The 13,541-nt window shown below is 38.3% G+C and overlaps 2 protein-coding genes across 7 annotated transcripts in view; one reads left to right on the top strand and one right to left on the bottom strand.

Annotated features, from left to right (window-relative positions):
- Positions 1 to 4,712, bottom strand: part of COL4A5 (collagen type IV alpha 5 chain) — a 223,845-nt gene extending 219,133 nt beyond the window's left edge. For all 5 annotated transcript variants that reach the window (XM_029241156.1, XM_029241158.1, XM_029241157.1 and 2 more), the window contains exon 1: positions 4,447 to 4,712. In XM_029241156.1, coding sequence (XP_029096989.1) covers positions 4,447 to 4,527 — 81 coding nt within the window. In that variant the 5' untranslated portion in view covers positions 4,528 to 4,712. The remainder of the gene's footprint in view (positions 1 to 4,446) is intronic.
- A 1,639-nt stretch (positions 4,713 to 6,351) lies between these two features.
- The window catches only part of COL4A6 (collagen type IV alpha 6 chain), a 283,132-nt gene continuing 275,942 nt past the window's right edge, over positions 6,352 to 13,541 (top strand). For both annotated transcript variants that reach the window (XM_029241453.1, XM_029241452.1), the window contains exons 1-2: positions 6,352 to 6,503; positions 6,698 to 6,749. In XM_029241453.1, coding sequence (XP_029097286.1) covers positions 6,493 to 6,503; positions 6,698 to 6,749 — 63 coding nt within the window. In that variant the 5' untranslated portion in view covers positions 6,352 to 6,492. The remainder of the gene's footprint in view (positions 6,504 to 6,697; positions 6,750 to 13,541) is intronic.

Below are 13,541 nucleotides of genomic sequence, written 5' to 3'. Positions count from 1 at the left end.
CTGAAGAGAGGTACCAGAAAGCAGCGAGATCCCATAGTATCAAAGAGGTATGTTTATTCTGTGATTTTGGACTGGAATCAGAGATATCAGTACAAATTCATGGTTTTGTAAGAAATATAGAAGTGGGTATGTGTCTATGTATATATACATATATTCCCTAGTTTTATCTGCTGAGAAGGCCTAGAAGCAATGACACCCCAGTAATAATGAGCATGCCAAGCACCCAGATCTTGATCTCTAAATACCACTACTCAACAAAAAGAATCAGAGCTCCTTAGAAAAATGGCTCATTCCAGGGTTGGGGCAGGGAAAGTAGAAAATGAGTCTGGAACACCTTGTGGTACCAGAATGTAAGAGAATGCTCAAAAAATGATGGGACACACTGAAAGGACACAGGAGCCAATTGGAAGGGGCTTCTATTGACCAAATCTGGGGTTATTTCAGCAAAAGAAAAGGAAAAATAGCATAATTCATTATAGTTCATAGAATAAAACAAGTATCCATAAGTCCATACTATTATAAATAAATCACTGAATAAATAAATAGAAACAAACAGAAAAGAAGGTAAAGTTCTTTGTTACATTAGAATTCAACAAATAAATGCAGAAAATGTTGATAACTGAAGATCACCATTTGAAAAATATCACAGCAGTAATTATTCAGGTCAGAATCCTCAACAGATGCTAAAACAGTGGGCAAAACTATGATGAGAAACAAGAAATGTACATTGTCTTGCAATATTGCCCCATATAGTCTTAGAAAATCTGGTCGCTTTGTAATTACAAAGGGAGAAACAGTGACTTTACAGTGGATAAACCTGGCAGACACAACCTTGACCAACGTATCAATTTTAACTCAAGGTAGAGTCTCATATGTTGAATATACATACATCAAAAGCCAAGTAAAAACACAGGAAAAAAAGGTACACACTCTTTACAGTCACAGGACACACACATATACAAATACACACACAAGACTTAAGTATAGAGACAGTTGAGTGAATAGAATTGGATATGATGGGTGGGTAAATTGGTAAAACAAAAGAAGTGAGTTGAACATCTTAAGCAAAGTATTCTACCACATACACGTACTGTCTTATCACAATAGACACGCTCCTGAAAAGTTCAGTATATTTAAAATTATTATGGACACTAATTACAAATATAATAAGACAAATCTTTCTTCAAAATAATCACCTACCACAAAATTACACTTGTTCTATAAATCTAACCTTTTATATATGTAATTATATAAAATCATACAATCTGCAACAAGCAATTGCTTCTAGATTACTTTTAAATTATCTCTCTATAAATAGACATACATATAGAGATCAAACTCTGATCTTTTTATTCTAATCCCAGAGCTGTTTCCATTACAACATGATGCTTCTCCTAACATCAGCAAGAAGAGATGTAATCCCCATTATATTTTCCATTTCACCTCCTGTGTCTCCCCCTTACTCAAAAAAAAGTAGCAGAGATCCAAATACTCTGAACAGCAAATACATCTCTATAGACCACATACAAAGGAGGCAGTATAGGACAGTCATTAAGGGTAAAGAATTTGGAGTCAAATTGCCTGGATTCAAATTTCCAGCTCTACAACTTGCTAACTATGTTATTTTTGGCACATTACTTAACCTCTGTGATCTGTAGCTCCTTGATCGGTAAAGTGGGAATAACAATAGTATATACTTCATAGGTCTGTTGTGAAGATTAAACATGATAATGTACATTTCCATATTAGCACAGTGCCTGGCACACAGTAAACATGCAAAAATGTTAAGTTATGATAACAATGTCAACAAATTCTCCCTGTGGAGCAGTATACTTCAGATGAAAAACTGTTCCATGGCCACAAACCACACTGCTACGCTTAACAAGTTGTTGCTCTTAGTCACAAGGGAGATAGTACATTTAAAGAAACTTATCCACTCCACTGCGCACGTGCGCGCACACACACACACACACACACACGAAGTTACTAAAAATTGTATAGTAGTACTAGAATTTAACACACCATATTCATAAATCTAAGTGTATATCCTACTAACAGAGAGTCAGCACAGGTACCTTTACATAAAAGTACGTATTTCCATCACTAGAACTGACCTTTCCAACTAAATCTGCCTTCTTCCTTTATTGCTAACCTTTCAGAATAAGAGTTACTTTATTCCACCTAACAAACTCTCCACCTAAAAAATTTTCCACATATTTGTGATATCCCAATTTGGCATGACTTCAGAGATAAAGAAATCACTTAACTATGAAAAATTAAAGCAATTTAAGTAGCAATGCTCTTCCTGGTATAAAAGTCCCAATACTAGACTACTTCAGTCAACAAGCAGCCCCACTACCATCCAGTTTACTCTGGAGAAGGTCACCAATATCCCCAGCACTAGTATGGAGAGCAGATACCATTCATATCTCTGAGATGATTAAAACATTACTCTAACTAGGATATTAATGTGTGAAGCAGAAAAAACAAACCCTGGTTTTATTAGAGGCACATTATACTAATGATAGGGAAATGGGGTCTAAAATGTTCTTTAAAAATCATATAGGAGAGAAATAAATAAATAATTGCATAGGAGAAAAAAGGAAAAAAAAACTGCCTGGTGTCTTCTGTAATTTCTTTATGAACACTCAATTGTTAAAGAGTCCAAGAAAACAAGCTTGCTCCCAAATTTTGTCAATCATAAAAAGAAATTTCATTTTTAACATAACATGATTTAATATAATCTGACACAAAGTACAGCTATACATACCTGTATGATTGGCATCTGGTGTACATTTATTAATAGCAACGTCAAAAGTAAGAAACGAGAAATATTTAATCAAACATCCACAAAATCTTTGCCCCGGGCCAAATGCCACAAGCAGTGAACACCAAGATGATGTTTTTAAAAGGAACTATTTTCAACAACACAATTGTAGTTTTATCCAAGGGCCTGCAGCCCTACTGAGTGGCTAAACCTTAGCCCATTAAGAAGCTCTGCATCATAAAAGCAATTTTAAATTATCTATCTACTTTGATGGAGGCATAATTATGGCAAGTATAATTAAAAATATTTGATATGCATGGTTTTTCAGCAGAGTTGCCATTATTATTATGTTGTGCTTAGAGTAATATGAAAGTTACTTTTCTCATACTATGAGTATACACTTTCTGGAGGATGGGAGGAGGGCAATGTAACCTGAGGCATGCTGAGTGTATAGAACAGCTAGACAGCTAACTTACAAGTGGACCCACGTAAGCTATATAACACAGCAGTTGCATATAAAGAATTGATAGTCACTCAACCATGTGAAGGCCTAAGCCATGATCTCATATTAAAGTGTTTTTAAAACCACCCATTATGTTCACTCAAATATAACTTTTAAATAATTTGTCACACACTTAATTCTCTATTTAGAGGTTAAGTGAAATTAAGGATGATGGGTTTCAGTCTGGAGAACATTTTCTCTGACAAAGCCATTCATTCCTTTAGATCTGCCTCTCATCCCCAGAAGGATAGTGGGTGGGACCTATCTCTTAGAGATATATTAGGATTTTAATTCTAAGAGATACATTAGGATTTTAATTCTACATTCCTAAAACTCAGTGGAAGTTTTTGCTCTGTCATTTCACGTGTACTTCCCTCCTCCACTCTCCTTTAAACCAGAACACTCATTCTCCTGTGAAAAAGAGATCGTTCTTTTCCTTTAAATAGGTGATGGGCAAATTCTCAATTTGTTTCAGGTGCCTTAGTAAGCTAAAAAAAGTAAACAACAAAAACTGAGAACTTAAAAAAAAAAAAAGATGCAGAAAAACCGAAGCCTGAAGCCATCCGTCTTTACCTCATTCTTCTTGGTATGTTACCTGAGCATTTGCAACAAGGATGTCAAGAGGGAAGCAGTCTCTACAGAGGCTTTACTGACCAGAGGTGAGGGTAGGTTCATGTTCCTTAAGGAAAAGGCAAAAGGGAAGAACTTCACGGGCGCGCTTAACACTTTGGTGGAAGGTGGATTTTAGAAAGGCCAAAATAGTAAACTATCGACAAAGTTTAAAGAGTGCGTGGATTGGGCACAACTAGTGAAAAGGTTAGCGGGCATGTAGGGAAACACTCGAGGTGGGAGGGTGCGGAGGAAAAGTTTTAAATATCCACCAGAGCTTAGTTATCTATTAACATGCATCCTCCTCCCCAGGCTCTGCTCTTGCCCCCAGAGCAGCTAGCTGCAGGGAAAGCAAGCAGCCCTATTTTTAAACACTTAAACCTCTCCCTTGGACTTCAGAAGGCTTGAGTTACTAGCGTTGTAAATAATGTTTCTTCCTAAACAAGTGAAGGCACACCTGAATTCCCTAGCCGAGGCCCAGGAGAAAGGAAGGTAAAGGCACAAAAAGTGATTTCAGCGTGAGAGCGAGGTGATGGGATGGGGGTCGGGGGTAGAAGGAAGGACTTACCGCAGCCTCTGCGGGCTGCCCCCAAAGACTCAGGGCCAGTAAGAACAAGCCGGCAGCCAGGCTGACTCCACGCAGTTTCATTCTTCTCCGGCTCCCGCAGCTCCTTCAGCACCCGCACGAAATCCCTGGCTGGCTCTGACCAACTGACATAATCTTGAGGGTTTATAGGGAGAGAGCTAGAGCCGGAGAGAGACAGCGAGGGTGTCCCAATTGTGCCGGTCGTCTTGGGTGAGGAGAAAGTAGGTTTTTAAGAGTGGAAGGGGAAAGAAAAAAAAAAAAAAGCAGCAGCTATTCTTCCCTCCCCGCTCCCCTCCCCAAAGCCGGTCTCTCGGGAGCACTTTTCCCTTCTGTCCAGACTTGCAAACTTTTTCCTCGCGCAAGTCCCACAGATCTACTTTCCTCCCTCTCTTCCCCTGCACCGCCCCCTCCCCACCAGCCCTGGGGAATTTGAGGATCACTCCGCCACAGTTTTAGACCGCACCAGCAACCTGCGAGGGAGTGACGCTCAGTTATTTAGAGGAGGGAAACGTCCAGCCCAGTTGACTGCGCACCCTGACTCCCCCCGGGAAGCTTTTCTATTCGTTCACTTGCACCTTCCGTTGATACTCCTTTTCCCTGCCCAGTCCCACTCTCATTGGTGTGAGCACCAAAGCCAATTACAAATAGACCTGAGCTGGGACTATTTTTTGTAGCGGAGGGATCTAAGAGAACGGTTCCTTTTATTGTTAATGATTAGAAACAAATTTTGGTGCCTGCTCCCAGGGCTGCTGGAGTTGTTTGCCTTCCACCTGCTCACAGGAGGGAGTTTCTACATACAACAGAAAATGTGAAAATATTAGAAACATATAAATATATTTATATAATTAAATATATGCTTACAGCTGAAGAATTAAGAAAATGAACGTACATATACGTGTGTGAAGACTTTATGCATATTATATTCATATAAGATTTGGGAGCGTTCAGTAGATATGAGTAATTATTATGTGGTTGGATGTTATAGTAATACAGTCATATCGTTTTCTTTAGCTACATTGAATGCCATAATTAATATTTACCTCATACTGACTAACATAAAAGGCATTGACTCTCATTGCAGATGTTTCTCGGAGAGATTTAGGGTAGGGGATTAAATAACTTTAGTGCAATTTTCCTTAATACTAACACGGACACTTAATTGGAAATATATGTATGGAGTTAATGGCAGTTGAATTGATGTCTCCCAAATAAAGTAGACTTGAACGTTACTTTGGTAATTCTGGCATACAGATTTTTTAAAGCACCATCAGGCCCAGAAAATATTTTATGTGGACTCCTTGGGGGATCTTTTAGGGATTTCTTGACGAATTCTTCAGAACACTTGTTATCTCACACCCTAGAATTTACCACTTTAGCGTCTTTCAGGGCTTTGGACCTATATCACGGGGGCCCGCTTATCCTTAGGTTCAGCTCAGCTAAAGGTAGTTTTACAACCCCAGAAACTACCACCACCCCAAGAGGTTAGTGTGCAATAAATTAGAATGAGTGATATGCATTTGGGAAAGTGTGCAAAGGCCCATGTGTCTATGTGGGAGGAGTATGCCTTAATCTGTATATGTGTAACAATTAACAGTGCTTTAAGGAAGTGTTTGATGCACAGTTGCTTACATCTTAGCGTGTAGGTCTGTGGGCCTGCGCGTGAAGCTGTGGAGATGCGTGGGAATGTTACGTGTAGAGGTGCCTGAAAGTGAGAAAGACGACCGGCTGCCCGAGGTAGGGGGGATGATTGACAGCAGACAGCCCCGCCCCCTTCCCCTCCATTCCTTCCTCCCCTGGTGCATGGAACTATCTTTTGAGTGCGGCAAGTTGTAGCGGGCACCGCTGACCGTGTTTCCCTTTGGGGCACCTCTTTATCTAGAAGCTGAGTTTAGTTTCTTCAGAAGTGAGCCACTTCGCCCCCCTACCCCATCCTCTTGAATAAGGAAACAGCCGCCAAGCATCCGATGAGCCGGGGCCGCGGAGCCGCTTAGCAGTCTCCCGGGACCCAGCTCCGGAGGAGCCGCAAGCATGCACCCTGGGTGAGCTGTTGCTGCCCCGAGCTCCTCTCCTCTTTCCTATTCTGGGCTACTTTGCCGGACCGGGACTATACTTGTACTTCTGTCATTACAGAGAAAGTTGAGGCAGGCAGCAAAGAGGGGTCGGGGGTCTATGGGCAGACGCAGGACCCCGGAGCCTAGAGAACCCATGTTATTCACCCTCCCTCCCGTTTCAGGTTGTGGCTTCTCCTGGTTACGTTGTGCCTGACCGAGGAACTGGCAGGAGCGGTGAGTCTCATCTCCCGACCCCTTTCCCTCCTCCTCCTTTGACCTCCTCCCCATCCCACCTCTTGTGTTTGTGTAAGGGGGTTGCAGAGGGTTGCGCCATGAAACGGAGTTCACATCATTCTCATTTCTACTGGGAGTTAATGGGGTTCTTAGAAAGGAATAGCACAGTGTCAGGCTAATGTCTTTGGGACTCAGGCATCTTCCTGTTCCAAAACTTCGTAAGGGGTTGGGAAAATAAAAGTAGAAGACACAAGAGGCACGCATTTCTGAGCGTCTTCCCGGACGACTTAAAGATGACTGACATCTGATGCCTTCCTCTGTATCGATCTCCAAGGCAGAAGAAATGTAATTTTCCCTGGTTTACAAGAACATGAATTGGCACACAAGTTTGAAAGTGGGAGGAGAATCCAAGAAGTGGGACTTGGAAGTACCGAGAATGTTGTTAGAAGTTAAACTTAAGTATTTTCTTGTGAGTCCTCTGACAGTACCAGGTGACAACATCTGGATTCTTTAACTGCCTGAACTGCACTGATACTACTAGATGATGTTCAGTTTCTGCCTGATGTTTCCTTTTACTGGTTTTCTCTATCATCAGAAAGTTAAAGTGGTTAGAATAGGAAAAAAAATTCTAAAAGTTAACATTTCATAGGCTGTTTAGATATCATCCATCAAATCAGCTAGGGGCTGCAGGCAAAGGATTTTCTGTAGACGTTTGGTCAAGAAAAGTTTAATAGATCCCAGAAAGTAGTAATTCCAATGGAATTACTAGGATAAGCTACCAAAAGTGGCGTGACCTGAATAATCAGAGATGCTGCAGTTTTCCAGACTCACTAGCAACTTACGCCTGCAGAAATAAAGTTAATCATTGAGTTCAAACATGAAGTTAACTATTGAGTACTGTTTCACTGTTCTATTTTAAAAATTCTTAATAATTGCCAAAGTCATGCATGTACTCTATATATGTGTGTATATATATATGTATATATATGACAGCTAAATATATAGTCCAAATATTTACTTTGTGAGTTTTGACAATTTTCACTGATTGGCTCTATTTTTAATACTTCAAATATTTTAAAATACTATTTATAGAGCCATACTTAATTCAACCCAGTAAGATTACCTAATACTTTTATGGGAAAAAAATGGATAACTTTGTCCTGATATATGTCTTTAAGAAAATATCAGAATAAAGTGAAATGACTTCTCTTATGAAAAGAGGATGATGCCAGAAAACTTGACTTTTAATGTTTTGTGACCCCTTAACTCAGAACATCAACTTTTATGTAAGTAAATTCTAGATTTTGTAAGCAGAGGTATTGATCTAGTTTTCTGCACACTTCCCTTTCTGATTCCTGCAGTATACAAGTTTAGTTATATGTTACCTTGAGGCTCAATACTACATTTATTGAAAATGCCAGGTTTTGATTAGTTAACAGTTTGTCTGGGACTCTTGCTACTTATACAAATGTCACGCTTGGGCAGAATACCCTCCAGTAAAACCTTTATTTCAGACTCTGGCTGATCGTATTCAGTGTACTTTTGGGAAAAGCATTAACAAATCATTCCAGGAGATTTCCCAAACACTGCATCCTATCACTTGATAACTTTAAAAGTTACTAGAGGATGTTGTCTTCATTTCTGAGAAGTGTTGAAAGCATGTCTCCAAAATCATCCACTACTTTGGTGTGTGGATTTTAGACTCTGTCCCATTGTTTTACCATGTCACCTGCTATGTCAGTGTGACTGACCTTGGTAAGACTAAAATAAACCTTGAGATACACTGACAGTACTTTATTTTTTGCCTTCAGTTCATAACTACTTCATTCACCTATTATTTACTTCTGCATTATATGTTTGACATTGTAAAGCTAATTTTTAATTTTTGGAAAAATGGCAAAGAGAAAGAGAAGAGTAACAGGATAAGTTCTCAGAAGGTGACTTTGCTGAGGGGAAGTTTTTTCCTTTGTATTCTTTGTACTGGATTATCATTTATATTAGCTGGTTCTCATCTTTTACTCTCAATTCCAGTTCATCATCTGGGTTTGTAATATTTTTCACCTTTCAGATGATTTTAAACATTTGAATTCTTTGTAACTTTTTGACTTATATTAGTGAAAAATAACTTATAAATAGATTGGCAGGAACTATGTTGTGCTTCACTATGACAAAGTCTCTTCACTGTGAGAGTTAAACGTTGTCAATAAAGGAATACTGGTGAGCATTTAAGATAGGGTCATTTAGGTGCTTTTGAGTTCTTTCTTTGTCAGAGTTTATAAAGCAGTACTTTTGAAGGGATGGAAAACTAAATGTTAAAACCCAGGATTAAATAATGAGTTTTCATTAAATTTCTTTTAAAAGAGTGCTGATCTTCATTTATTTGAAATATTTTCACAATTTATCTGAATGAGATAGAGCCTAGAATTTCAGAACATCCATATTGGTTTTTTGGTTATTAAGTGCCTAAGGCACCACACACAAAGATTTATTTAAACACAGTCTCTAACTCTGTAGGAGTTCACTTTCTCAGACAATGGTTGTCATTTTGTTCCTTAAAGGATAGGATACTTGGGACTTCCCTGGTGGTCCAGTGGTTAAGACTTCAAGCTCCCAATGCAGGGGGCCGGGGTTTGATCCCTGGTCAGGGAACTAGATCCCTCATGCCACAACTAAAATATCCTGCGTGCCACAGTGAAGATCCCACACGCCGCAACTAAGACCCGGCACAGACAAATAAATAAATAAAAATATTTTTTAAAATATAGGATACCTATTGATAAATTACCATCAGCATCATGTTAGAGAAGAGACTAGAAAGATCCATATCTCACCAAAGGCCAATATGTTTAGAAGTTAAAACATATCCCAAATTAGTCAGGGTCCTCATGTTTTCTTCCCATTTTGCCCCAAATCTGCTTTCACAAGAGGATCTAATACAACCAGACATATTTAAAAGTCCAAGCCCAGCGGGAGAGTTATTGGAGTGGGGAAGAGGCAAAGGGGAGAAAACACCTATCTATTATCAACTCTGCCTAGAGCACAGGTAAAGTGCCTTTAGCCACATTCAAATCAAGATCTGATTGAAATACAAACTTCTTAAAGTTGTAACTTGCTCAGGTTGGTCCTTTCCAATGTGATTTTCAGTCATAATCACAGTCATCAAAGTATGAAGGGAGTGTTAAGGTTTTTCAGAGATGGAGAAAATCCCTTCCTAATGTAAGGATCAAGAGGAATATTTGCCTTGTTTGGGCTGTCTCTAGGATTTTTCTTTTTTTCTCTTTTAAAACAAGTTTATTAAGATATAATTTATATACCATAAATTCACACATTTATGTATATCATTCAATGATTTTTAGTAAATTTACCAAGTTGTACAACCATCACTATATCCATTTCTAGAACATTATCATCACCCCAGTAAGATCCTTCATATCCCTTTCATTAATCCCTATTCCCACCCCCCAAGCCTAGGCAAGCATGAATCTACTTTTCTACCTCTATAGATATGTCTTTTCTGGACATTTCATATAAATAGAACCAATTAATATATAATCTTTTGTGTTTAGCATTTTTCACTTAGCATAATATTTTTGAAATTCATTCATGTTGTAGCATATATCAGTATTTTACTCCTTTTTTTTTTTTAGTATTGGTATTGGTATTTAGTATTGGTATTCCATTATGGATATACCCCATTTTCTTCATGCATTCACCAATGAATGGACATTTGGGCTCTTTCCACTTTTTGCTCTTATGAACAATACTGCTATGAACATTAACATACAAATCTTTGTGTGGACATATATTTTATTTCTCCTGAGTAGATGGAATTGCTGGGTTGTATGAAAACTTTATATTTAACCTCTTAAGAAACTGCAAAACTGTTTTCCAAAGTGGCTGTACCACCTCACATTCCATCAGCACTGTATGAAAATTCCAGTTTTGCTACATCCTTGCCAACACTTGTAATTGTCTGTCATTTTTATTATAGCCATCCTGGTGGGTGTGAAGTGGTGTCTCGTTGTGGTTTTAATTTGCATTTCCCTAATGACTAATCAATTAAGCATCTTTTCAAGTACTTATTAGCCATTTGGATATCTTCTTTGGAGAAATGTTTATTCAAATATTTTGCCCATTTGAAAATTGGATTGTCTTATTATTATTATGTTGTAAGCGGTCTTTGTATATTTTAGATACGAGTCTTTTACCATATATACAGTTTGCAAATATTTTCTCCCAGTCTGTGGCTTATGTTTTCATTTTCTTAATATGAATTCTTAAAGTAGTCTTCTGCTTTGCCTGCTAGCAAATATCCTATATCAGCTAGCTATGAATGATTGGAATATATAACATATATGTGTGTGTGTGCATGGACATCAAATATGTATCTTGGGTGACTGGGAATGCTGATACATATGTATGAGTGCATCATCAAGTGAACCATCAAATGACTACATAAATAGGTAGCAATAGATGATAATGTGGTTATATTATTGACAGGTCAAAAGAAACATTTTCAGATAGGAGTAGAGGGGAAAATAGATATTATTTAATGTGTTACTAAAGAATCAGATAGATATATTACTATATCACAAATTTGTTTTATTATACATTTTGATGATTGGTTTCTATTGTAACCCCATGTATTTTATTGACTACATTTAAAAATACTTTTCTGAAAGGGAGTCTGTAGGCTTCACTAGACTGTCAGAGTAATCCATGGTACTGAAAAAGAACCCATCTAGTTATGCAGTTGGTTTTTACAATTTGTCACTGTCTAAGGCATCTTCAGGTGTGAGGGCATTTGTATTGACTACAAGTGCCAACAACCTTTTAGATCCTAGGCATATTATGGAGCCTCCAGTAAATATGCCCCTATATTCTATAAGATCATAGTCAAGCCAAATCACAGGAGCAAAGTGGGCTATTCCCCTAATTACTTCATTAATATAATAATGAAGCAAATAGATTGACCTCAATTATCGATACATATTGGTGTTCACTTGCCTCAATTTGTGCTTAATTCCATAATTTCACCACCATGCTTGGAGTATAGACTTGTCCTATCCTACGTAGATGACAAGACATATACATCTAGAAAGAAGACATTAGGAAAGCACCATGCTGTATTAAACTACCAAGTCCTTTTAAGCTGACCAGTGTCCCAGTGAGGCAGATCATAGAGCTCTAACTTGTTTTAAGGTCTAAAGATAAATAGAACACCTGATAAGCATGCCCAAGGGAAAACTGACAGGAAAATTAGCTAAGAACAATTATCTACTCTTACCATCTGTAATTTATCCCTCTCCTAGGATACTTTTTCTTCTACAAACAATATTGAAGTCTCCTCCATTATAAAAACAAATAAAATTTTTACAAACCATGGCTTCATTTTCCTCTGTTACTCTAACCCCCTCAATCACATTACCACCAAATTTCTGGTCATTTTCTACTCTTCTTCAACAACCATCTACCCTTAAGCCTATTACAGTCTAGAAGGAGGCTATTCTACCAAAATTGCCCTCTTTCAAGTTACTAATGGATACCTAACTGCCAAGCCCAATGGTTTCATTGCAGTCCCCATTTTATCTGACTTCTTTACTGTAGTGCTCGGCATTTTCTAGTCATTCTCAAACCACCTTTCCCCCTTGGTCTTCCAAGTCACGATGCCTCATTGTTTCTCATTACACTTCTCTGATTTTTCTTTTTGGGGGGCTGTGCACCGTACGGCTTGCAGGACCTTAGTTCCCCAACGAGGGATTGAACCCAAGCCCTCGGCAGAGAAAGTGCAGAGTCCTAACCACTGGACCACCAGGGAATTCCCTCTGATATTTTTATTTCATTCATTCAACATTTATTTATTGAGCAGCCACTGTATTCTAAATAGTATGCCAGGCTCTGGTGACACAGTGGTGAACAAGTCAGGCATGATCTTTTCCATCATGGAGGTTACAATCTTCATCACTCCCTGGTCATAAAATGGTGGTTTTGCTCAGCATTTTTATCCTTTGCCTTCTTCTTGCCTCAACAGTTTTAACTATGCCTCCTATACATTAACGACTATCAAATTTTTATTTCCAGCCCAGATGTCCCTTTTTAGCTCCAAATCTTTATTTCCAATTACCTACTAAGTACCTATATCTCAATTAGTTGTTACATGCAAAGCACTTAAAATGGTGCCTAGAGCTTAGTATAAGCCCTCAACCAATGCCAGGTCTTATGTTGTATTGCCCCAAAACACAGTGTTTCTGAACATGAAATTATTTTCTAGTCTACCATGATACTCCAACATGCTATCTTTTTTATCTTTGTTAAATGTCGTCACCATCCACCCAGTTTCAAGCGAGAAACTATAGAATCAGGCACCAAACCTCATTATCTCCATCTCCACCAAGTTCTGTTAGTTTTACCAAAACCCCACAGAATCCAGTTTTCTATTCATATTCTAATGGTTCCAAGTTTCATCATCATATATAAATAATCTCCTAACTAGTTTTTCTACCCCCGACTCCATTCTAATCTCTACACTGCCACCAGAGTTATTTTATTAACAACAAATCCAACTATGTTATCTCCTGATTTAAGTTTTGTTGGTTTCTTGTTTCTTTCAAGATTAAAATACATACATCTTGGCTTGACACATTTAAGGGCCTTCATTATCTGGCCCCAACTACCATTCCAGCCTCATGTCTGAGTGCTTTTTCCTGCCACCTCTCCTTCTCAAACTCATAGTGTACATTACGCTTCATTCAGACTGAACTTCTCTCCATTCCCAAACTACTTTATGTTCTT

This window comes from Monodon monoceros, unplaced genomic scaffold (assembly GCF_005190385.1).
Source record: "Monodon monoceros isolate NGI ecotype Baffin Bay Population unplaced genomic scaffold, NGI_Narwhal_1 Super_Scaffold_22, whole genome shotgun sequence".
Classification (NCBI taxonomy): Eukaryota; Metazoa; Chordata; class Mammalia; order Artiodactyla; family Monodontidae; genus Monodon; species Monodon monoceros.
The sequence above is the reverse complement of the archived record's forward strand: the minus strand, read 5'-3'. Positions and strand labels throughout refer to the sequence as shown.